General features: G+C 40.9%; 2 protein-coding genes across 3 annotated transcripts in view; both read right to left on the bottom strand.

The window, feature by feature from the left end:
• LOC118405775 (calcium/calmodulin-dependent 3',5'-cyclic nucleotide phosphodiesterase 1A-like) overlaps positions 1–14,205 on the bottom strand; it is a 54,147-nt gene extending 39,942 nt beyond the window's left edge. The window contains exon 1 of one of the 2 annotated variants that reach the window (XM_035805514.1): positions 13,367–14,205. In XM_035805514.1, the coding sequence (XP_035661407.1) occupies positions 13,367–13,535 (169 nt within the window). In that variant the 5' untranslated portion in view covers positions 13,536–14,205. The remainder of the gene's footprint in view (positions 1–13,366) is intronic. The other variant, XM_035805515.1, reaches the window with a different exon arrangement.
• A 4,679-nt stretch (positions 14,206–18,884) lies between these two features.
• LOC118405609 lies at positions 18,885–26,291 on the bottom strand. Its single transcript, XM_035805161.1, has 5 exons — positions 26,096–26,291; positions 21,458–21,643; positions 20,664–20,876; positions 19,960–20,089; positions 18,885–19,471 (listed from the first exon to the last, which is right to left on the bottom strand). Exons 1-5 carry the CDS (start codon positions 26,182–26,184, stop codon positions 19,358–19,360), a joined length of 732 nt encoding a protein of 243 aa, XP_035661054.1. The 5' UTR covers positions 26,185–26,291; the 3' UTR covers positions 18,885–19,357.
• Positions 26,292–26,944: the final 653 nt, after the last annotated feature.

Consider the following 26,944-nt stretch of genomic DNA (forward strand, 5'->3'; position numbering starts at 1 on the left):
CAGTGGTATACTTTGAAGGGCAAGGGGTAGGCTGGGATTCAAAAGGAAATTGCTTTCGTTTGATTAGAAAAGCCATGGGGGTGAATGTGGTCGTATCATCTGTATTCTGTTCTGGGTGCAATGGGTACTGTTGTTGCCCGCATGTTACTTTCTATTGAATAATCATGAGGGACAGCTCAAAATGTTTCATACGCTTGCCAAGCCAGTTACAATCACAAATACAATTGTTAACTGTACATGTTTGTTATGTATGATACAAGTGCTATGCTTTAGTTATTACAAGATGTGCTCTTCAGCTATGGGACATGCTACGACTTCTAATGCAATACGTGATCCAGAAGGAAGGAAGTAGGGCACGTACCTTCTAGCTTACAGTTTACAGGTTGTTATATGTTCCAAATGCAATATTTGAAATGTTATAAATGCGTTGCATTTTGATTCATTATAAGGGGAACTAAACCTGGACTTTCTGCCATTTCGTGCACATATAAAAAATAATGCAACTAGATGTGATATTTACTCTAAGGTTTTCGTTATAGATATGGAGAGATTTACGTATAAAGCATAGTTTCATGCCAAATCCACAACCATCTCCTTTATTTTACGTTCAATAACAGGTAGTCCCTATACCGCTTGAAAACCATAAATTTGAGGGGAAAAAGCAAAAGAGAAGAAAGCTGCAAGTCAAATTTTGTACGTCTATGGTTTCCAATCTTATGTTGTAACAGAAATGGAACTCCTCTGGGATAAGTGTCTATTTTCCGGTGCACTCACAGATAGATTTAGTTATAATTCAACAGTAAGATATACCTCGATTCCCGAAATAGACACTAAGAAGTTGACAGGAATATTTCGTATTGTGATCAAATAGTACTCCATGTCCTTTTGTGATACAGTTCCATAATCCTGTTTGATGTTAGATTCAGCCTCGATTCCATTTCGTCTGTACAGATCAAATCTACGAACAATGGAGAAATCCCTACAAGAGGAAGATGGAATTGTGATATTCTTGAAGAATAAAGCCACGAAGTAGTACTCGATAACATTTCAATGCATCAGTCAAGGTACTTCATATACCAATACCCATGGAATGTCTTAAAGTGAAACTCTACAATCCCGCTTCAGCTGTATTATTTATCATTTGCCCATTGTGTAATCCTGAATAAGGTAGAGTGGATTCTTTCCCCAAGCTAACATCTTTCGCACCGCAATCGTCCCTCAGTACGGCATCTGGAGACACATAGTTCTTGTTTAGAACTTTTCGTTAGCCTTGCCTAGTGATGGCTGTGGTGCCAGATTTGTAGGTTAGCTTCAGGAATGGTTCCAGTCTACTTTTTCAGTGATGAAGTTCATCATGGGTCTGTTGATCCAAATTTATTACAACCATCAAAAAGTGGAAGTTATCTAACGAATATTTGAAAAAAATGCCGGGTTCAAAACGTCACTAATGATTAGGCCTTAAATGCTTTGTTTCCAATTTCGGCTACCAAAGTAATACAACATATGCTGTTAAACAATGTAGATTGTAATGCATCAGGGCACTGGTAATCTCATCATCATATATTAATTATACAGATATGAATTATAAAAGTACAGTTTTATCGCAACAAAAAAGAGGAGAACACATTCTAATGCGATTCCACAACGTTTTTGTCAGTAAGACGTAAGATCAAAAATTTTATGTCTCTTGCCAGCGCTAGCGGCTCACAAAAAAAGACCATGGTCGGCAAGTTTTTGCTTTTTTGCTTGGGTAGGTCATGAAACTTTTTTCCTAGTCCTTACTAGGCAACATTGCACCAAATATGATATTTAAGTATGATAAATGGGATACAACGGCTCACACAATGTGGAATTTAAGATTTGATTATATACTTCATGGCCTAAGGTTACCATCGCAACTAATGAGTTTCCGTTCCCTGCTCATGAATAAAAGACTAACGAACTGATTTCGGTCAGCTTTTCCGTTACAGACCATAATCTTCTTCTGTATTTCTGCAGGAAATTGGGACATCTATCACAACCACTGCCGCGCCATGTATTTTTCACGGTATCAGTGTACGAAGTGATTTTACGTGTGGGTATGTGGCTCAGGGTCTAATATACAAGTCATGGCATTTTCTGTTACCGAGTCATTATAGCCAACTTTGCCTCCATATATAGCTATCTACTTAGCTGGCTCGCATTTCTCAAGGCAAGTCAAGAAAAATCCAATTTGCACACGTCGGAGTGAAAGGCACCCGGGGGTTTCTTTTATCGATTACCTTTCTCGGCGTGTGTGATGAATGCTTTGCCTAGACACGACTTCTGAAAGGTAGTTAGCGATGTAAAGAAAGCCAACTACAAAACGTCATTCTTCTAGAAGAAAAGATTAGTGGGCTGATATGGTATCAAAGTAACCCTAGGTCGGAATAGTTTAACTTCTTTACAGGACACCTAAATTCAATTTTCTTAAGTGTTTTTCTTTCACTCTAGGTTTTATGGTGAAGGCGGGAATGAAGAATAGTGGCCTAAGATGGATGGAGAGAGATCGGGCTGTGAGGCCGTCCATACGTGGTGCCCATCAGTCAATCAAAGTACGGACTGGGTGAGGTGAGGTGAGGAAAAGTTCGAATATTTTCTGTTTGGAATGAGCACTTTTTCATTGTGTGCTTGAGTGGCGACCGTACACAAATACTGATGTACTACATGGCATGCCGCCACGGAGTACATTAGTATTTGTGTACGTGCTAATCCCTCGTGTGGTACGGTTTGTTTGGGGATAGAAGGTGTTCACGTTTTGGAGTGCAACAGGTTCTCTCTCTCTCTCCCTCTGTCTGTCTCTGTCTCTCTCTGTCTCTCTCTCTCTGTTTCTCTCTGTCTCTGTCTGTCTATCTCTCTCTATGTCGGTATCTCTCTCTCCCTCGTAGATAGATCGAACTTTCCCCTCGCAACCTTATTAGTTGACTTAATAAAGGGGCTTCCCGTTATTGTACCCAAAAAAACTTAACTCCTCTCGCGAGTGTTTTTTTTTTTCTGTTTAAATGATGGTTGATTACCGTACATTTTTACAAACACAGAACTATTTGGTACCAAGCAAAGCTGTTGTTGCAGTACTTCGTATATCCCATATGGTCTCCTGTGAAATACGAAGTGTACATGGAATAATCCTTAATTGCTCCCTACGGAAATCAACGGTGATCCTCATTACATCACATGGCTAGGCCTTCCCTTGTCCAGCCTGGCCGAGTGATGTATGACACTCGGTGATTTCTGGCTGGACATTTGTACAAGGGCTACTCAGTCGGGGAATTGGAAAGGTAATTGGAATAATTCGTCATTGCAAAAAGTTCTTTAAACCTAGAGATGACTTAGGGAAATATTACTATGTCACAGGGAGTCGTAAGTTTTGGTAGATACATTTCATTAAACTCAAAACCGCCAGTTGTCTTATTTTTCGATCTAGGCTTATAGTTATGTACTCTTAGGATAATATAGCATTTCTAATAAGTTTGGTTGGGGCATAATTGGACTAATTCGTCATATACTAGTATGAAAAGTTACGATGTATTGAAGCTCCTGGAAACATGCAGCATTTTTATGAAGCACTCAGTCGTAGTGAATACTAGTATTATATATGCTCTACACGTGTATATTTACGTTGTTTATGCTGCCTACCTCGTTTTCCTAAAACAACTGTGACGAATGTACCAATAACTAGTTTCAAATTTTGCCTTTACACTAACTGGCGGTCATTGGCTAGAAGTAGAAGTAGAAGTAGATTATACCCCTAACGACATGCCGTGGACCGTGCCTGTAGCGCCTGTACATGGCTTCTGGTTGAAACGTTGATTTGATGACAATAACTACCAGCCAGGCTTACGTGCGCAATAAAACGACAGCTTAGGGCAGCAATACCGACCAGAGGTCGCCAGGCGTGCGTCAACGCCCATGGAACACGGTAATTACATGTAAAAGGTCACGACCCTTCCTTGTTGTTTGCGGGAATGATGAGATGCACTGTTCTTAGTACGCATGTGCAAGGTCAAAGGTGAAGGCCCCTGACATGTAAACAGTTCTTGTCTCGATTATGCTTTAAACACTGTCCTGTTGTCGGTTTGCTTTACAATGTCCAGACTTGCTTTGATTATGTTTTAGGGGCCTTTACCTTTGACCTGCGCCTGCGTATGTTGGTCTGTGAACGTTCATTATAGCTACCAGATGAACATGACCTCACTGAACTATCATCAATACATCAAATGAACAATACATGTTGTGATACTTTGAAGTGATTCAATTTAACATAAGGTCTTCGTAGGGTCGTGTTTTGACATGTTTACAACATGAACGTGACTTCACTGAACTATCATTTACCTGCATACATGTTGTGGTACTTTGAAGGGATTCAATCGTAGGGTCGTGCTTTGACAAGTTTACAAGATGAACGTGAACTCACTGACCTATCATCAACCTGCATACATGTTATGATGGTTTGAAATGATTCAAGTTAACATAAGGTCTTCGTAGGGTCGTGCACTAAAGTGTTTACACCTTAACTAACTATATATAGCGTGAGCCACAAGTGTGCTTCAAAGATGCTGCTGGCACACATGGCTTGCCATGAATGATTTATGAAAGAATAGTGAGTGCCTCAGGGATACAAACATCTTAATGGCACTCTGCAACCCCAAGGACACTTACGTTAATTCTGATCTTATGGAAATCTAACAACCTTGGTTATAGGCTAAGACTCTTAAGGTACCTCACAAAAACAGTGTTTCGTGCGAACGTGGGCCAATGTCTCAAAGGATGTATGTATTCATCAAGCTTCTTCTGATAGATTCCAGTTTACATGAATGCTTTCTATGGTACCTAGTTGCGTTCAACTCACAGCCCATTGTTGTCGATAACACACAATTGCACACTCGATTACTCAACATTAGGGACACGTGTATGAGCATGTCTATTGTGTTTCTTTACTCAATTTTTATTTTTGGTCACATATGTGTCCATGCCACATAGGTATGTAAAGACAAGGTCATCAAGATTATTGGTACAGAATTGATAGATATTGATATGTATATATACATATTTATATCTATATCTATGCATTTATATTTATATTGACAGAGATAGAGATAGATGCAGATATATAGATAGATAGATGGGATGTGGTGTGTGTGTTACTTATTTCTGCATTAATTAGAAAGTATGCATATGTTAGGTACAATTTTATGTATGACCAAATGTTCTTGTATATTTCGCGGATGAATTCGCAAGTCCTAGCGGATTGCAACAACATTCCAGTTTCATATGAATGTCATGTTTATGGAACCTTACATACGACGAGACACTATTACCTGCTAAACTTCGATATCCCGCTAGAGGTCCTCGTGTCACCAAATATCAGACAGCAAAACATGCATTTTAGCTGACGAATCAAATGACGTACACGATCTCATTAATATAGATGAGCACAAATACTTCTCATCCATTCCCGTCATTGTGAGCCTGCCTCCTGTCTGTTTTTGGTATTACTGCAGCAGTTTTGCCCTCAAAGTAGGAAAACGGGGTACATAATAAAATAACAGGGAAGTTGGTTACACATGAATGACGGCTATATGTGTGACAATTTGCACGTCTAACTATCCTATCAGTGGTTCATCTTCAGGACTCGATCTAATGGTAGATCCTGCAAATATTAGGCACAGGGGAGTAATTTTCTTCCAATTTCTTTCCTCTTTCCACACCACTTTGCCAAACACAGAGGTGAAGACACATTATCTTTTGAGCCTTAGCCATATACATTAGTGTCTTGAAAGAGAGTGTCTTGTAAAAGTCAAGTTCTAAATCGGGTAGATTGATACACTGGGACATTTGTACATGACATTTTGATCACATAAAGCGGTGCCTGCAAAAGAAATATTTGTACATCGTTTGTCGACATTGTCACAAACATGTCAAACGCCTTTGTAGTAATGTACGAAAATTGCCCTTCGAACGAATTGACTTCACTCTCACCATACTCTAGCGACGTCCTGTAAGCCTTTAATGGCTTGAACGATGGGGACGATACCCATGGTGATTTGGCGGTCCCCGAGGTATCATTTCTGAGAGTGGGAGGGCGGCCATTGGAAATCTGCCACTTAAGGTGCATTCTCACTGGACGTGGGGCACGCTTGCGTTATTGATGCGTTCGTTCACTGCGTCACTGTTTTGTTATTTTCTCCGATTGTTTATAATTTAGATATTGCGTAATACGTAAAAGTATGACTTAGAAAACGACAAAAAATGCACAAAAAGAAAGAAAATTCGTTCTTTATCTCTGAAATTCGTTGAGTATCTTTCAAACCCCGCAGTGACCCAAGCTTGACACAAGTGCGGTGGGAGCGAACCTTTAGCCGGCGCAGTAGACGTTGCTGAATTCCCGAAAATATGCTGACAAAGCGTTTTGTAATATTTTTAATGGACAGGGAGGCGTTGGAACCATATGCTTAAAAGCTATGTGTGTTGATGTCTACTCACCGAAAACATTTGAAAGTGTATTCTATGAGTTGCTGTAGGTTTATGGTATATATATATATATATATCAATCATGCCATAAAGAATTCGTCAAACGATTTGATGGAAGCGACAAGGAGACTGTTTTTCAAACATGACTTATTTTGTTTGTAGAATATTTACCAAATCCGTGTATTTCTCAGTATTTTTCTGTATTTTGCAATTTGTTAATGTTATACGCCAAAGATTATTGAAGACAAGCGTTTTCTGTATCCTCGAGGTTTTTAGCTAGACTGCTATTATATGCACAATTTTTGGAACGTGCACTCAACCCATTTATCGTCTCTGTAAGAGCCATAGAAGCTGTATTAATGGGCACTCTAACAGAAACTGAGTCATCACCGAGTGCTTTTATCGCTTTCCGCGGATACTTGCCACCTTCGTTCTTCGCTTCTCCTATCCTTTAGCGAAGTTCTTGACCTAAAGTGCACAAAGTTCCTTGAGAAACAACATTTGTCAAAAGCTCGGGCCCCCAAAAGCGCTTTATCCATTGAGCAGGATTATGTTGTTACCTGCCTTCTTCTGATAATGGCATGCTGGCGATCACGTGTAGTAGATAAGATGAACACGTGGCGATCACGTGTCTTAAACTTTGACGTCACGCTAAATATTCGTACCAGTTGGGCTCGTAAAGATGATACGTTTTACGTATGCCGACGCGCACATGGTGCTCTAACACGCACACTTACCTCGCAGATTCTCTAAAAGTGTTGCTAGTGACTTCATTGATGCGTGATATTGAACGCACGACGAGCCTACCGCTCGGCCATTTCGTCCCAGGAGATTTCATCAACTTGCTAAGCCGCACTCATCTCTGCTGCTACCCGGTAGTGCATTTAGGGGTCTTATGACGCCTATTGCACGTGTCCCAGGAGGTCTTACTATTGACATTGAAAACGGTTTAGAGACGAAGGTTAGGCGATGGGACCATTAGCTTCAAATGGACAAGTCGTTCTCATAGTAATAGCAAGCAAACTCTCTCTCCTTAATGGGATGCCTCCTGTTGGCAAGGGTACAAGGATTTCTGGGCCAAAACCATACAGGACAAGTAGGGAACTCTGTACATCCAGTAGTGAATGCAGCATAACTATGCAAAAGACATCTAAAATCATAAAACGAGCCTATGTCATTTTTGTATATAGATACATGAATAGTTCTTTAGTGCTATCATAAATGCATAAGAATCTTTCCAGTCCTGCAAATATAAAGACATGCTACAAGGCATTTTGATGTTCTACTTATATTACACCCAAAGGATAAAGATAACTCTTATGGTATGTTTGGGCAACGGTCCCTGTTCCTTATGCTGAATAGTAATCACACTGCCACCACCATCACTGTACCTGCTGCTGAAAAACAGCCACACTACCATCCCAGTCCCTGGTGCTGAATAACAGCCACACTACCATCCAAGTCCCTGGTGCTGAATAACAGCCACACTACCAACCCTGTCCCTGGTGCTGAATAACAGCCACAGTACCATCCCTGTCCCTGGTGCTGAATAACAGCCACACTAACGTCCCTGTCCCTGGTGCTGAATAACAGCCACAGTACCATCCCTGTCCCTGGTGCTGAATAACAGCCACAGTACCATCACTTTCTCTGTACTTGGTTCTACAATTACGGGCACTCTAACCTCACTATCGTAGCCCTTGGTGCAAAAATAAAGCGAATACCTTACTGAAGTTGTGGTACGTTGGCGTCGTCATGGCAGCCTAATAATTTACAAAGAGCTCAGTGAATCTTATAGATGAAAAACGAATCTTTTTATGCTTTGTGTGTTTTGCTGTCTTTTTTGTGATACTTGTACGTTTTATTACGTTACGTTTGATATCCCATTAAAAAGTCAATGGTAACACAAGTTCAATTCAGAACGCAGCGACGCCGCTAACTTGCCCAGTGAGATACCCCATTACTGTACATTTTACATTTTACATGTCCCCGTACTTGGTCTAACATTATGCTGAATGATGACTCTACTTTCCCTGTTGAATAGAAATCAAAAGAAAGGAATAGAAGTCTTTTGAAATCATTTGTGTATTAGTTTTGATGTGATGTAGAGCAAAATACCTTTGATTTGTCGCAGGAAAGGGGGTCTGAAGATGTTCATTAAAAATGTTTGTCTGTTGTTCAATGTAAAAGAAACAGAGCATGAGATTCTTGGAGTAAAAGCAACTGGAATTGGGACGGAAGGGTCTCAAGGGTCGTTGGCCGCTTAATTGCTGATGGTGTATGCCGCCCTATGTTCTGCTTAGACATATATGACAAGGCCTTGGAAAACTAATGCCGTGTTTTCCATAAAGTCGTAAAAACGTTAGTGTCGATAGGTAAGAATTCTCCTTTGTAGATTTCGGCTGAGGTGATCCAACATATGCAGTTTGACAATATCAATTTCTTACATCACATTTTGTTAACACAGATATACAGTGTATAGGCACAATATTTTGTTTCAACAGAAATTAAGAGAACGTGTTGTGCAATACTTCTACGACATTTCCATTGTCAGTCAAAGGTCGAATAGAAAGTCTTATGTCGCATGGCACCCGACGCCTCCTTCGGGCATGGCGCCAAGAAAAGGTTAGGGCTGTCCGGTTAACACCAGAAGCACGACATTCCCCCTTCGTCCAAGTGAAGAAGTGATGAACCAAAGAACGAATTCCCGTCAGCGAATATGAGGCTTTGAGCCTACTTTTCCTAAGGGGACCTGGTCCTTGCATGACCTTCCAAGCAATGTGAAATAGAGGATTATTTGAGCTTTGAAATCAAGCTGCTTATAAACAGGATGTGAAATTTTATCCCAATCGGATCCAATGGTCAAGAGAAGAATATACTAGCCACATTAAGTAGATTTATACATGTACAGAGATCACTACAGCTGCTGCCAGTATCTGCGCGAAAGCAATATGTTGTATTCAGGACAAGACATGCCCTACCTTGGAAGTCCATATGTGACCCTGTATATGATGTAGACTTTAACAAAAGGTGTAAAGATATTTGCCCTGAGGTGAATTTTACACAAGCACAACGCAATCACAATATGTTATGTTTACTTTGACCCAAAATATGCCTTTTGAGACCAACAGCGCATGCTCAACCTCGTGCCCAGGACACTGTCTGTGCCGTACGTGGGATCAAACGTGTTTTGATGTAAGGCCACAATAATTTAATTTTATGGATGGCATCCGCGCGCACATTGTTCTCCAAAATAAACTGTGGCCACATGTGACCCAATAGCATCCCTGGTCAATCAGAATTTTATGCTTGTCAGCAAATCTGCTCTCCCGGCTAAGGCCTAGGTCACATTTCCAAACAGGGGCTCGACCGGACAGCTTTTGGGAACGAAACTACACAAGACGGAAAAGAAACATTCGTGGGCATTATTTGTGTATATGTCTTGTAACGTATACATGTCTATTTTCGTTTCCACAAACAGCCCGGCCGAGCATCGGTTTGGAAATGTTAGTATAAGGGGGATCGTGGTCAGAGTACCATTGTCCCTTATTTAAACAATGGCCAACATTGTTGAAATGGCGACGATTGTATATTCTCTAAGCTGACTAGAGGTAAATATTGGACAAACCAAGCCTGGGAAATAATTGACTACATGTTAAGTCCTACATGTAAGGTTTAGCAGCATTTTTTGCTGAATTTTTTTTTCTCATTTTCGCCCCCAGAGGATGTCACTAGTTAAGTCAGTGTGGCCCAATGTGTATATCCTGTAGAGTAGACAGCGCTTGCATGGAAACTAAGTTAGATACTGACCGGTGTTCAACAACAAATGGCATTCGACATGTAACGTAGTATACACACGATTTCGCCAGACATACGTTGAGTACACTAAGCAGATAATGATAGTAAGGAAACATTGAACGTTATAGGGAACAGGTGTACAAAAAAATCTTCAGAAAAAAAAACAATTGTTTTTCAAGGCTAGGGAAAACACATGTCATAGAAAGAGGCAACCTCCGCCGCCATTCGAGACCTCTAATTAGGTATAGTAAATATGAACATGCGCACTCATCAATGGGGTTGATGACCCCGTGCAAGCGTTTGGAATTATGGATGTGACGGTTTTAGGGCAACTCAAGTGTCATCAATCAAAGTAGACTCGAAACAAAATGTTTTACGGCAAAGATGTAACTTACACTGGCTCTGCTATGTGGAGGTGCCATTTTATTTTTTGTGTTAAAGACTCAGTTATTTTTCTTCATTTTTTTATTGATAACTCTTGCCTTCTGTTCATGCTTCTAGGTGATGTTCGTCTTTTATCTTAGTCAAAGCATTTCTAAAATCATAGTTATATTCCTTCCAGTGTCTGCATATGGATTTACGTATTTACAATCTTTTTATCTATTCCAAATCCGATCATTTTGATTTCATTTAACGTTATACCTTTGATAATATACTATGTCATTTCCCATGCATAGTCTACATAAAACAAAAAATGATATCTTAATACTTTTTGGGGCCAAATTATGTGTAACATAATGGCCCACTTCCATAGTATTTTCGAAACCTCAAACGGCTTGGCGCCTATTGAATTACCATGTAATTTACTCTAAATACGGTTCACATCTGTGTGAACCTTATGTGGCTTTGGCGACGGGTATAACCTTCAAACAATATGCCAAAAGACTTATAATCATGCAAAGTACTTTGTACCAGACTCAAGTGTAGACCATATGTGGAAATATATTTCATCAGTTGCTAAGACCTTACAGAGCGCACGACATTGTTATTAACGTATATCTCAAAGGCACAACCATCACATTGACATCGTATATATTATGAACTTCTTGTCTTGTTGTCGTTGTTTTTGTTCATTAAGTCTTTTCTGTGTGGCGGGCTTAATCGGGATTGTACGCGCGATTAGTGTTGTTGGATCGTGATGAACAATCCTCAACTTTCTTTGTCGTCAAAATAAATCCTGCACAAACAAGAAGGACTTGGGCCGAGTGTTCGGCTAGGGATGTTGTTAGGAAAGCCACCGTAGCTATAAAGAACCAGACTACTTCAAAAAGGTATGCAGCTCTATGAAATCTACTGCTGCTATATAAAAATCTAGATTGATATTGACTGTAATCTACTAATGCCTACAGAAACTAAGTACACCTCTACAGTAACTCCAAAGAAGCTCACGTTAACTGCAGCCTCTACAAACGTCTACCGCATCACTCAAGAAAATAACTGCATCTCCATATTTATTTTGCTCTAACGTTATATTTCTTTAATGTTATTGTTACCATTTGTATATTTGCATATTATAATATTATCTTCCGTTCTGCCCCCCCCCCCCCCCCCCATTTTATAATGGTGAAGTTTGATAGATAAATAAATAACCTAAAATATAGTACTAGAGGAACTAGAACTGCCAGGGTTCTTTGTAATCTCCATAACTTCCCACATACCAAATTTAATACAAATTAATCAAATAAAGGATCTTGACATATAGACTACAAATATATACACAACCACAAATAATACCTGGATGAAGGTTAGATATCTTGGTAATAACATATGCCAAAAAAAGCAGTTACTCAAGAAACTGGTCATGATTTTGGAAAAATAAAAGACCAGTTTCTCCCAAATCACTTCAGTGTCACTGACAAAAGATAGTGGATGTTATCGGAAACGTCTCACCGTTTCCAAAATCATATCCATTTGCTTGAGTAACGTAACTGCTTTTTGGGCAAAAACAATACTCTCATCGGAGGTGAACGTCCTCTCCGTCCGGAGGTAAACACAACTCTCCTAAAGAACTTACTGCCGCTTCCCTTACAAAAACAGTGCCAGCTCTTTTTCAGACAGTGCTCGAGTAATACTCAAACTGACTAATTGGTTACGCACAGCCGCATGCCTCTTCCTATAGGGGTTAGATGACACCAACAATGGTTGAATGATGCTATGATGTTATTACAAATGGGAGATTGCCGTGGCGCCTTTTGACGCGTTATTAGTCGATATCACACGATTATTGTTCGCTCCAAGACACTGAAAGGAAAAATACTTTTGTTAAGACTGGACTCCCCGGTCTTGCTTGTCATTGCATGTCGGAGTTTCCAAATTTTTTAAATTTTTTTATGAAAAATATATTCTGGCAATCTATTATTTGTGAGTGAGTTAGTGAGTGTGAGTGAGTGAGCCGTGTGAGCGAATTTCTGTGAGAGTGAATGTGAGCTAGACTTTGAATGAGTGAGTGAGTTAGTAGATTCGCCCACGTTACCAATTTAGAGGCCTATTGAGGACACATGTGATTTGAGGTTAATACAGCTGATAGAGTTCACCGGGTGAATGTATAACTGAATGAATACCTGAAAATGAAGTCAGCGCGTCACATTGACATGCAGTTTTACAGTAGCCATCGAAGCATGCCAGCGTAATTAGTGAGCTATTACCTCGTTAAAGGCAATATAAATGACTCGGGTGTTAAGCCACATACATAATCGTGGCATATAAAACAAGCAACAAGCTCACTTTTTGCTTTAAGACGGTGTCTATTACAATGTCTTGAATTCTATGTTTTGAATATTAACAGGTGGGGAAGGCATAGGTCAATGGCATTAATACTGTGTTATAACACGGATATGAGTGCAAAGCTTTAGGCATGAGGACATGTCTTACAGTCTACTAGTATTACGCCATTTGCAATGCAGCGCATGGCTAACAAGACTGAATATCGGAGAGAGCAGCGCCCAGCTGCGCAGACTACATACATGACAACCCAATCTCGCCGTTAAACGGGGCCTAAAAGCCTACCGTAAGACGCGGCTCATTACGCGCTAAGCTTTGGAGCTCGCCATCTGGGGCGCTTTATGCAAACAGCACGTACCTTGTTCCACGACAACCGCGGGCTCCGAGGTGCGCTTGTCGGGCCGTGGTGACTTCCTCCCCGGCGGCACGTCGATGCAGCCATCGCTGGCCGTCGTCTCGGTGTGGACCCGGTTCCGCGGCGGGGCTGCCTGTTTTGACCTTCCTTTGGTCGAAACCGACGACCCCATTCAGATGGCGAACAGATTCCGTTTAGTGGTTTTCCTTTTAGATCTCAAATGTCCATCATGTACCTTACGGTTGATACAGACCTCAATAGAGCGCTCTGGTGTATTTTAGTAAGCAGATATTGTCCAATCCGTATGAAGACGCCGCCGCGTCAACATTATAATCCCCAACAAGCCAGCTCATTAGCACACGAGATTTCCTTTGTGAACACGGTGATGTGTGCGCCGTTCTTCCATCAGTCATTGCAGGACAACGTGTGTATATGTGGAGTCCCACGTACCTGGTATTCTGCCAAGCGTAGATCGTTCAAGATGACGACAACATCGCCAATTTTTACAAGACGTCCTCGCGCATGAGAGATCACCACGAGAGAAGACACCCTCCCGCGTGTAGCACGCTGGGAATGCGATCGTCCTTTGTGATTCAGAGATGAGAGAATTCGAAATGGGTTGATGGTAAAGCGGAGCTAAGTCCTCATCATCTCACGGCTTTTAAAATCCGCCTCAAGATGCTACGGCTCCAATGTGCACATCATTACCATGGCTCAGTGTAGGGAGCCGCAAATCCTCCACTCGGCTCTACTGCTAACCTTGAGGGGTTACATCCCTATTTCGTGGTGGCGGCCAGGCGCGGCATCTGTTGCCATGGCGACCGCGCAAACATCGTCTGATGATGATTGACTCTCCGACAATCCGAACGCCTGCTCGTTGTAAGGTAATGACGTAGCCTTATGATGACGGCTGCCAAAGTAATTAATCCTCTTCAGGATCCGATGTGATGACTAATGGAGGCTGTTGTCATTTTGATGAGGTTGTGTTGGTTGTGGAGTCAGCATTATCATTTCGGAGTCTGCAATGTTGTCTCTTCACGTTAAGGTGCACTCTCACCGGACTTGGGGCACGCTCGCGGCAGTGTGGGGTTCGAAAGATACTCAACGAACTGCAGAGATAAAGAACGAATTTTCTTTTTTGTGTGTGTATTTTGTCGTCTTCTAAGTCATACTTTAAGTATTACGCAATATCTAAATTATAAAAATCGGAGAAAATAACAAAACAGTGACGCAGTGAACGAACCCCACAACGCCGGAAGCGTGCCCCAAGTCACATGAGAGTGCACCTTTAGAGGGGCTGGTTACAATAAAACGGAATAGATGGATAAATGTGTGAACTCTCAGAAACAACCTGTAGGGCGTTTTTGGTATCGGTGTGATCTATAGTAGGCTCTAGGTGCTGCCGTTTTTGTTCTTTGTTCTGACCGATGCCGTCCTGGTTTCCAGTGGCATTCGACTCCTGAGGGCAATGTTGTTGAAGACAGGATCCTTCTGAACACACTATGTTACAAAGCAGTATTTGATCATTGAAGCTCTGGTCTGCTGTGAAGACTTTAACACCGATGCGCGTCCAGTCTATTTTAGTAGCTTCTTAGTATGTCGTAACCGCCGCGCAACATTGGCACACGACGCGTATTGTGTTCGAGTTTTCTATTGATGGGAAACAACAGCTTGCACCCCTGAAGCGGTACTGTGCAGTTAATCTCTGGTTTAATCCGGATAATCTATGCGAACAAACCTGCACGTAGATCAGATTCTAGATCTTTCTTGTCACTGTGATAAACAGCACGCCTGTTATATCCTATCCGTCGGCTACAAATCTAACCATGCATACCCCAGTTCGTCTGCGACCGGTGACGATGTCCGCTGCAGTACGCGGGAAAAGTACCGAAAGGGTTTCGCGGGTCCATACTCACACCAAAGCTTATGACGTGAACAGCGAGAGATATGATATTGCCTATTTAAAAGCTTCGCTATATGTTTCCAAACTTGATGTCATTGTATACGTCAAAGGAAGATGCTAATTTCTCAACTAATCTTTTTGCCCAATGCCTTGCGCAGCCTGGCAAATTTGTATAACATTGTAGACTAATCAAAATTTGATATGTAATGATGTTGTTGTGGTGATCATATATATTGTTTGGTCTGACACGCTCTCATATGACGTCAGCGCGCTACGTTTCTTTCCCCCTTCACCCTCCTGGTGACGTCATTTTATGCGGACAAACAGCCATGTGATATCATAAACAGGCCAGTGTTTATATCGACCGACAAATCAAAGTGCCCCGGGAACTTGGTTACGGCACAGCTACGTGTAAGCATGTCCTGCTCGGGACAGAACGTTTCCTATATAGAGATGAAAACATCACGGGGTTTAACGCAATAGCATCGACTTCCGATGAACATCCACATCGTAGTTCTTATAGGAGTGTAACAAAGTGATTGATATGAAGGTTGGAGACTGAAAAGCAGAGATTTTTTATGTTTTCCCCGATAGGAAAAACATATTGTTTTTGCTGGTGTGTTCTTTTCATTTCTTCTTCTTCTGTCAGGAACCAATCAAAGCTAAAACCCCTGCTGTGAACCAATCAGGGCTTAGAACTGCTGTGAACCAATCAGACCTTAGAAGTGCATCATCATATTAGCATAAAAATGAGCAATTACAGGTTTGCGAGAGCAAAACCTTTCTGTATTTTTTGTTACTCACACACTGTACTATAAATATAGGTCGAGCCTAATTGTAACGCATAATTATGTTAATGACTTGGTCCCCAAAAGTAGATCGATGTAGGGTGGCTCTTTTTTCTACTCGCACACAGTACTATATGGCGAGCTTAATGGTATAGTATTGTGTGCCTGCGAGAAGCTAGACAAAAGTTTACAGGGAAAACATTTCGCGCATTTTCGCGAAAAGGTTGCCTTTCTAATTCTTCGTTTCCTGCGTAATAGCTTACGCACAAAATATTTAAGGATGTAACATCATCTTGTATCTATCTATCTATGGTAAGTGTGGTATCCGTCCCTATGTTCACTCAAGTGCGCTCAAACATGTTTGGCACACCATCTGGTACGTGTCTTTGATAATTATCCCCACAACATGTCTCCGTTTTTATACGGTAACGAGTAGCTATATAGCAACAGGCTGCTTCATTCTCACAGTATGCACGTCCGTAAATGTAGTCCATTGCCAAAACAATTTCAGTCAAGAATGTTGCGCCGCTCTACTTCAACAGCTGTCTGTGCTTATTCTGCGCAAATTGCAAGGACATCGTAGACAAACTAATATATGGAGTGGGAGGGACTGTATGTTAGGTTGTCTTCTACTTTTCTCTCTCTTTCTTTTACATTTCTTTGTCGTTATGCATTCATCCTAGGGTATTGAGGTCATGTATTTCGCTTAATCTCTCTGAGAAATCCACAAAGTCACAAATTGAATGGATACATCTTATTATCCGTTATTTCGTTGTCACGATATCTAGATCTTGCTATTTTTAATGCGTGAATCTGATTATGTAACAGGGTTATGAAAATGTGGTATCCAGTCCCATGAGTTAGCCAGCTAACTTCCATTTTGTTCCAATTGCTCTGATTCACAATATGCAATTCTTTTAACTACTGATGAACTCCTTCCACCCTAATCTGTTCAAATGTTTTTTCTCCGTGAGGAGGGATTTCTTCTTGCTATGACAAACTGTCATCACCATCATCGCTCACAAACATCATTTCTTATGCGTGGCGGATGTAGACACGCACTAGTCTTTCCACCGCCCTCTTGGGTCACCTCTTGGGCGTTTCGGGTTCCCATATTATCAGTTTGAATGCTTTCTGAGTATGAATCGTCCTGTGCTGCAGACTTGTCCTAGGAAGACCACCTGTTACTTGGTTATCCTGCAACTTAGCTGGCAGTTGCGTCGACGGCAATTAGACGCCCAGGCAATAAGATACGCCAAAAAGCAGTTACTCAAGCAACTGGATATACTTTTGGAAACGGTCAGACCTTTCAAGTAACTTCCGTTGATTTTCGTTTCCAAAAATCATATCCAGTTGCTTGAGTAACTGCATTTTGGCGTAACTGGCACTGTACACTCCTAAAAGTTTCCATTACCCACGCTTGGCTGAAGCAATCTGATAAGAACGACCTAATGCTAATCACACCTGTATCCTTCGTGCCCATAAATATACCCATTAGCACAGAGGATGTGGCCGCAGTTGTGGCTCACGCATGTTGGAGTGCCTAATCACTTTAAACATGGATTCCCTCCGCACCTTAGCGTGATGCAAAGAGCCACTCCATCTCCGCGCTAATGAGCCCACTGTTGTCCGTTGTCATGGAGACGTGAAGTAGTTGCTATAGAAACGAGAGACTCGTCGTGTTAAGGTATTCTCATTGGATTCGACGTTGTGATGTTGTCTCCGGGGTGATCGGCAGGGGTGCAGTGCAACGTGACTGGGATGCTGTCATTCACCGTAGGGCCGGGAATAAATGAGTGAACGAAGGGATGAATGGGAATGTGGGGGGGGGGGGGGGGGGTAGACGAAGGAAGGAAGGAGGGAATCAATTGAGAAGGGATACTCTGTGATATTCACAACATCATTTCTACCTCAAGTCTTTTAAACTAGAGTTCAACGACTTTCTCCAAATGATGGTAACGTTTTCGAGTGACGTATCAAGAATTTGTATGATTGATTATGGGAATTGTATCCTTATTTTCATAAATAATATCTTCTCGATCCAAGTTATAACACAAGTATGAAGGTCTTATCATGATTTTACACCACTAACTCCTTGTTCCAAGTACGATCTACCACTTCAATGATCATGACCGCAGTATGTCCTTAACAAGAGATATCAAAACCGGAAGTCTAGCTGCAGTACCGCTAGGCGGCCATTAGCGATCTTGGCTCTTGTTTTCCCAACCCTACACATATACAAAGTATCATTAGGATCCGATCCACAGCTTCTCTAGTTATGCTGCAGACAGCTTGCTGAACCCTAATGAGCAGCACCTCAGTCCTGAAGATAAGTTTAGGCGGTGGTTAATCTACCCGAATTTTATACATACGAGTATTAAGTCACTATTGTAAGACCACAGATTTTGTTCGTAAAACATTTATTTGAAACACATGTGGCACAGTGACATTGTGAACTAGAGTGTGTTCGAAAAAAGTAAAAAAAAGATGTTTTACATACAACGCAATGGGCACTTTATAGCTGGCAATGAAGAACATAGTGGTACTTGTCTTCTTGCAGTAAAACAGATATTGTTACTGTAACATTGGTTTAAAATATAGCGTGTCTTATTGATGTGTAAGATAGTCATGGCTTCTTTTTCATGTTGATACTATTTCCATCTGCACTCAGCTAAAAGTGCAATTGCTTGCATCTCATTACGGTCCGTATCTATACAATATTTCTTGGTGAATACATTAGCTTGGCTAGATCTTACAAGTTACATATATTACATTATATTACGTACATGTATACACTCAGAAATTAGAGACAAAGAAGAAAATTGTTTTCTGGCTTATTTAAAAGACACAAATCGAATAAAAGTTAATTCTAACATATTACGTTGTGTATGAAATTATAGTAAAACAAGATATGGCCAGCCGACTCTGCGCATGCGCACTTGTGCGATAACATTCCATCATTATTTGTTAGATAATCTTTATCTGATATTTACAGACAATGAAAAAGAGCTGTTCACATAATTGTTGTAGACCTTTTGGTACAGGCAAATACCGTTGCACAAAGTGATACTAAGTACAGGAATGTTTCATTTCATAATTCTGTTTCCTCTAATGCCAATTAAAACAATAGCCAACCAGTCAGTTGCATACTATGTACATTGAGAAGTATTATGGCAAGTTTGCAACAGAGTTCACATATTTCATTCCCTTTCAAAGAAGTCAATACAATTTATGCAACCCCTGTATAATTTACATATAATCTACATTTTGTCCCGTTCCCATGGCATCCAGGTTGATGGCGCCTCATCTGGCGGGGGTGGTTCTGACGTGTTTCCGTAGCTTCATTCTCAGCCAATTGTTGGGAGCCGTGCAGTGGACGATAAACTCACGTGAGTAGGGTCCGGTGTACCCTTGTTCCTGTCAATCATGACAAATACGGTTCATTAGCATAATAGTGCATACATTTTCATATCATTTTGGTTTTGTATTCTGTAAAGCTGTGTATTTAGTAATCTGGCTAAGATAACACCCCTCACAATCTTTGTAATATACTAGCCCAAGTACTTCTATGAATATTATGTAGCTCAGCCTCTACTTAATCATAACTATAGAATCGAACACCATCTCTTCTGTTCCTGACCCTGGACGCTGAGCACTTCGATGCAAGGCCCTCTACTAACCCTAGAGATTAAAGCATTAAAACTCGTCATCTTTTCTCAGTCTGCGTCTCTACAAAAGGACAATACAAGACGTAACATGGTGTCAGATGTGGGATTCAAACCACGTCCACATATATGTTTCACCCCAAACTTCTTCTCTTTGGACTGCAGCAACATAGCTAGAAAACACACCGTCCCTTCCTTAAGCTTTGCATTCGTCGAAACCTGATCTTCTAAGAGGCTTACCTTTGAGTCGTAGACATTAGGCGGGTATGACGACAGCTTCCAGTCAGGGCTGCTGCCGCCTTGCCGCGAACGTAGCGACGGGGTGGGAAGAAGGTCCCTCTGTAATGAGTGCGGCGTCTTGCGGAATAAACTGAAATTGCAGAACAGTCGCACATGTTTTTCTAGTCTGATGATTCTAGCTATCTTATCGGTGTAAACCAAGCGTCGAGAAGAGCAGAATATACAAGAGTAAAGATCAGATTTTGTCCAATTATAATAATTTCTAGCTGCAAAGTGAATGAATTAATGAAAACTGTATAATGAATGAATACCTTTATTACGCATATATACCCACGGGGTTAAGTACAGGTCGCAACAAAATGATGCTTGGCAAATGCATGCTTAAAATGTCAACCAACAAAGGATCATATTCTCCTATAATTTATAAGGTGTGAACGACTTTGGTTCCTCCTGTAATATCACATTGTAGTGCACGCCCAGAGAGAAGTGAAAAGGGACGCACAATAAGGGCTGCTGGACAATGTATACAATGATCAAGTTTATACAATATATTTATTATCAAACCCTTTATTTTGTGTCTAAAAGTGATCATTCAATAGCAAAGCCTTACTGTGTATACGTACATGTCTGTATTTTAAATCACGACTTTCCAGAATGGAGGAATAAAAAATTGAGAGGAAAGGGAAATGGTTCGAATTCCTTACCTAGGGTATGCCGTTGTTGATACAGACAGATCGTCGTGGTCCATGTTGACCGACTGTGGCGGTGTGTGCGGGATGGCCGTGTACCTGGGCCGGACCATGGCGGCCCTGAACTTCGGCACCTCGAGCCTTCTCTGCCGGGCGAGCTGCGCCAGAGACTGTGCCGGGAGGAGGATGGACGACGTGCTGATCTCCAGTGGTGGCGGAGTTCTCGTGCTGGGTGAGTTATGGAGTTATAAATGGTTACATCTAGGCACATGATTACTCACGACCATTTTGATGTATTTGCACGAATATTCAATTTTGAAATGTGGGTAATTATGGATGTCCGAAAGAAACACGTAACGCAACACAAAATGTGCTGGAATTCCATAACTACCTCATGCGGAATACGACGTGAGAGTCTATAAGTCTAGGTAATTCACATCGATTTTAGACCAATTAACAGTATTTTCAATACTTCAGCATTAGATGTCGACACCTTTTTCCTTAAGGCTATGCTCATAAGAAAACTCGTGATCAGTTGGTCTGCCCAGGAAGGTCAATGACCTCAATACGGTACACCTGGGTTGTCTTATTGACTGGATTGACTTGGGGTTATTGATCATCTGTTATAGTCCGTGGGCTTTGGTAAAACTCATGGAGATATAAGATTATTTAGCTAAGTGTGTCTTCTCGTTTCTTTGGTTTCAATAAAGCTTCGCACGTTCATTCATAGCTGCTACAGTCTTGTCTCGAATGGCATGAAAATACCACCTTCTAGACCCCCTCCCCAGAAAAATTGGATCATCCCTTACCTCCTGGTGTAGTACCCCTCCGGATGCACTGGTGGATTGCCCCTAGGAAGTTCGCCCTCATTTTTTGCGTCGCCCAGGTGCAGCCTGGGTAATCTGTATGGAGTCTTCACTCCTGTTCCCCATCCGGGGTCTGTGGTATCGTCCATTTCCTGAGTTCTAAATGACGTCACTAGATCTGGTAAACTCCTAAAGGAAAAAATGTAGTGTTTTAGGAAAGAGAAAGGCAGCTAATATATGGAGTGATACATGAACATGGATTTTTGACGTGTTATTAGTGTGATGTATCAGAATGATTTACGTTGTCAGTGTACATGTGCTATATCTTCAGTTCAGTTCAGTATGTAAAAAATTGCATGTTACAATATTGAATAGAGTAACGTTATCTTTTATATCTACAGTAGCGTTGCCCTATAGAAAGCATCGTACAATATCTCTTAAGAATCCACCCCATTCTGCAATTTATAAGGCAAAGCTACATCGAAGACACAAAGCGCCTCTTGCTCCGTTTGACCGATGCACACGTCGGTTAATATAGAAGACAAATTTCTCCAAGGCTTAGGGAGATAGGATGCTGTATGGTATATTCTATGTATTAATATTCCATATCGTCATTAATTATCTTTGCTTCATTCATCAATTTTATTTTGTTCTTTGTAAGGATTATGTGGCACTGTTAAACTAAGTTATCAACTTGACTGCAGTGCCACATTTTCTCGTATTATGGTAAGTAAATGCAAATAACAAAGTTTCAAAAGCCTCCTTAATTACTATCCCTGGGTGTGAAATAAGTTTTGAAGGATCTGAAATACAGGTGATTACTTTGCAGTTAATTACCGTGGTAGGATAAAGGATCTATTATAGAGGGTCGCAGTGGGAGTTCATGTTATCTGAAACAAGTTGTAAGAAAGGTCATTGAAATGAATCAGGCTTTGTTTGCCCTAACAGGTGCCGTCTCGTGTTATAGCAAGGCATGATGGAATGTTTCTATTTTTCTTGTCGACCGAAACGAAGGTTTGGGTTGTTTGTTCTGTTAACAATCAACCGTTTCCGATTGGTTTTCACATGAATGACTTAGGTTGGAAACATACACTAAACCACTGAACGTTAACTTTTAAGGCCGTAGGTAAAATTTGAGGGATCTCTTGCCCTGACCTTTTTCACAAATACCAAGCTACTATTAGAGAGAATTTTCATTTTGTTTAAGTAGTTTTAAATGTATGTTGATATTGTTGGATCCTCAACACGACATCTATCCTAGTTACGGAGTACGTAAAATCTGAAATGCTAGCTGTGTCCCTTCACAACCGTGTACTTGAAGCGTGACAGAACGTTACGTGACGCTCTCGGTCCGATGTAAACTTACCCCCGGGTATAATACGTGCCTTCTCCCGAGACACCACAATGCCACACAAACACGAACGGTATCGTTTTCAAGATGGCGGCCTGTCATCTGCTCTCTGTCACGCTATGCACACATTGCCATTGTTGGCGACTTTAAGAGTCAGTGGCGCCATTGTGAAGTTTGCTACTGTGGGGGCCGTGGCCTTTGCCTCCCGCTTCACAGGTGGAGAAACAGTTCAAACATTGGCGAGGAACCGTGAACCCTGACAACGTTGTCTGAATCACATTCCTTGGTCAATACAGCAGCCTTTACATGAAGTTTCTAAGGCCCGGTTACATTCCTTGAACGGCTTCTTGTCGTGCGATTTCCAGCCAGACTATGATTGTGCCGACAAAGATCTGCAAAAAAACTGTTCTGTTACATTAGTCACACGGGAAGCCTTGACAACGCTGTCTGAATCACATTCCTTAGTCAATACAACAGCTTTTACAGTGAAGTTTCTACGTATACGGCCCGGTTACTTTCTTCCAACGACTTCTTGGCGTAGGCCATTCAGGCAGACAATGAGTATGACAGGGCCGAATGCCGACAAAGATCTGCAAAAACCTTTTCTGTTACAAGGCACGCAAGGAACCTAATAACGCTGTATGAACCTACCTTAGTCAGTACAACAGCCTTTACAGTGAAGTTTCTACGTCCCGGTTACTTTTTGAATCACATAGTACTTCAGTCAATGCAGAGTATTTACACTGAACGTTATACTGTGTGATTCCATTCTTCGAATGATTCTATTTGTCGTACGATTCTCAGCCAAACTAAGACAGAAGCGAATGCCGACAAAAGCGTACGAGGAACTTTGGCAACTCTGCCAGAATCGGCATTTTTTACAATAAAGTTTCTACTGCAAGGGAATATTCTTCGAACGCCTTTTTGTCGTACCATTTTCAGTCGGACAGTGACGGACCGACTGCCGACAAGGACCCAAGAAAATCTTGTCTGTCGCAAGACACCCCTACTAGTAAATTAATGTCATAGAGGGATGTTATCTCATTTTTTCAGTAATAGACACGATCTTTCAACTCTTGGTAGCGTATTAATGTGATAGATGGGTGCTGTCTATTTTTATTTTCACTTGTAGTGAAAAAATGCGATAGCACCCCTCTATCATCTTTATTCACTAGTATATCATCATCATCTTCGATGCATATCAGTAGTATATAGATATACCTTATAGACAATTATTGAAATAACTGTCATCACATACCGTTTCCAATTATCACGTTTTCTGTCCTAAAATACTAATCAAGTCGGACACATCAACAACTGTCCCATGCAAGAATGTCCTCAATTTCCCTTCTCAAACCTACCATACGAGCGGATGAAACACCGGGCCCTACCCAATTGCCTATACAATTGTAAATCCAGGCTATTAGGACACGGTGGATTCTTAATCTTAAGAATACAAACCTACGTACCTGGAAAAAATACTTATTTTCGTAGTTTATCCATGGATTAAAGACGGACAAAGATTAAATTGCGCCGCTTGTTTACATACTCATATACAGTCCTCCACGATAGATATAACGCACACAGTGCTACTTTTGGAATTACGAATGTGACAGCTGTTGATAACGCTAAAGTTGATGAAGTGGGAGTTACCCAACATACTCGTAACATGCTCCCAACTGGGCTGTTAGGTAAGCACACGCTAATTATGATGTCTGGAAGCATTATACAAAAGACTTTTGATAAGTAATTACATTGTATCGTTTGTCGAATTCAAAAGTCATCAAACTTGTCATCAATTGCATTCCGACGTTTTAACTAATAGTATGGGATTTTGGCATGTATGGTTTAAATTTAGTCATTTCTGTCACTGTCAACACGGTATATATGTGGATGTTTAGTGCCCTTTGAATGTACGCGACAATCAAAGTGCAGTCTAGATACTTGAAAATAGTATTTTGCATCACATTTTGATTTCTATGACCATTTTCTAACTCTCTGTACAACTGAAATGTCGCCACATGCTCAAAACAAGCCTCCCGGATAGACACAGGTACATAATTTATGACCTTACCCGACTAGTAGTGTGAATAATTCTTTTGTAGCGTGGTTACAACCGTCGGTAAAGTCTCTGGTCTTTTCAAAACTAAACACAGGCTTGTGAGACTTTGGACCGTTTAGCGACCCACTCTTTGTAAAAGCTTGTGGAATACAAACGTGTTCCTTTGTGTATCTTAAAACCGCAAAACGTTTAATGGAAAACTTATAACAAAATGCAACCCAACGTTCAGAAATAGCATTTATCCCACACATAAGAAGTATTTGGTGTTAATCAGAATTTAATCTTGAACAACAATCACATGTTTGCTGAAATGTAATCGTTCCCCAACTAATACATCAGCTCAATAAGTTTATTTTTAGTCCATTCCCCAGTGATAAATGAACGTTACTTTGCGGGCTGTTCTACATATGATACAGTAATTTTAGCGTAGCTAGTATTTTCATTAGGAACTGAATGGAGACTTATCATTTATGAAGAACAAAACACTAGCTTTTCAGGATGTTTACGTAAACAGACATGCATGCGGCAGTAACACCACACACGTACGTAAGCCTCTAAACGTCCATGCTATTACCTTGGATGTTAGCACTGTAATTATGGGTTACGTTTAACTGCTTGTGGTCTCCAGAATTTGCAGCTATTTGCAAACATTCTTATCAAGTTTTATCTTGTTTATACTGTTTGTATTCTTCACTGAACAAACCCATTCCAATGTCGTCATACACAGCCCAATTTGGTGCCACGACTCCCGTAGTTTAGCCATTTTTGTACAGTTGAGAATGTTGTGGGGTCTCTAGAATTTGTAGCTATTTGCAAACATTCTTATCAAGTTTTATCTTGTTTATACTGTTTGTATTCTTCACTGGATAAACCCATTCCAATGTCGTCATACACAGCCCAATTTGGCGACATGACTCCCGTAGTTTAGCCAGTTTTGTACAGCGGGGAATGTTGTGTTGTTCCGGTGGCAAACGGCTGTTTAAAATCCATAGTTTTGTGAACAGTATCTGACAATATAAGTCACCTGAAGAACACATTTATCTGTGTACTCCGTAAACAGCGGTGTTTGTAAGGAAACGTTGTTGTAGACACAGAGTAAACTGCTACAACTACGGCACTTGAAACTGTATCAACCACTCAATGACCCAATTCAAACCTTCCTAGCAACACACTACATGTAACACGGCGTAGGGTAGACACTACGAGTGAAGAAACCAAGACAACTTACTCTACTTTTCTTCTACGTCGTCTAGTCATGGGCGCTCTCTTGTTCATACCGTTGGGAGGTGGCCCGCCATGTTGAACTTGAAACCACATAAGATCACTCCGTTCCTAAACAGGAGTCGGAGCCGCTCCATGATACTGTAAACATGTCTTTTCTGTCCGTATGTAGATAAGCAACCTGATCCGGGCCAGGTATTGTTCATGGAGACACGTGACCACACCTGTCAGACCAGTAGGAACAGGTGGCGCTCAGCTTTTGTTTGAAGTGATGGGTGCAGTTTTGCTGCATATCGCCAGGCGGCTGTTTTCCGATGCAACCAAGCTTGGCTGTACAACTAATGTCTTCAAGCTAATAACGTGTCAGCTGTATCAAAAAAGGGAAGAATTCCGTCAACTAGGGACAAATAAGTTGCCATGGGATTTCAGTCAGTCTTTTGCAGTCTATCCAGCCGGACAGTTCACTACTAGACCAACTAGAGTTCGGCGACCTCATACCTCAATGAATATTTAGAGCTTTTGTTAATTTCATGCAAATGACTTAACATTAACATGATTTGTGCATGGTGTTGTTCATCATTGAATAACGTACAGTACACATGTCACAAGTAAAATTCCCAATTCAGATCATTAATCATTAATTTGTTTTGCAATTTTTGCATAAATTATGCAAATAAGTTCCTCATTTGCATATTTGATATCTGCATATGTTCAAGTGTTACATTTATCGAAGTCCAGCTATTGCAAACAATGGAATTATACAATTTCCTCATAAATTATGCAAATTAAGTCCTCATTTGCATAAAATGCGTATCATTATGAACATCTTTGCCGAAGCTACCTGCATATCTAAAAT

The sequence above is a fragment of the Branchiostoma floridae genome, chromosome 18, assembly GCF_000003815.2.
Source record: "Branchiostoma floridae strain S238N-H82 chromosome 18, Bfl_VNyyK, whole genome shotgun sequence".
Classification (NCBI taxonomy): Eukaryota; Metazoa; Chordata; class Leptocardii; order Amphioxiformes; family Branchiostomatidae; genus Branchiostoma; species Branchiostoma floridae.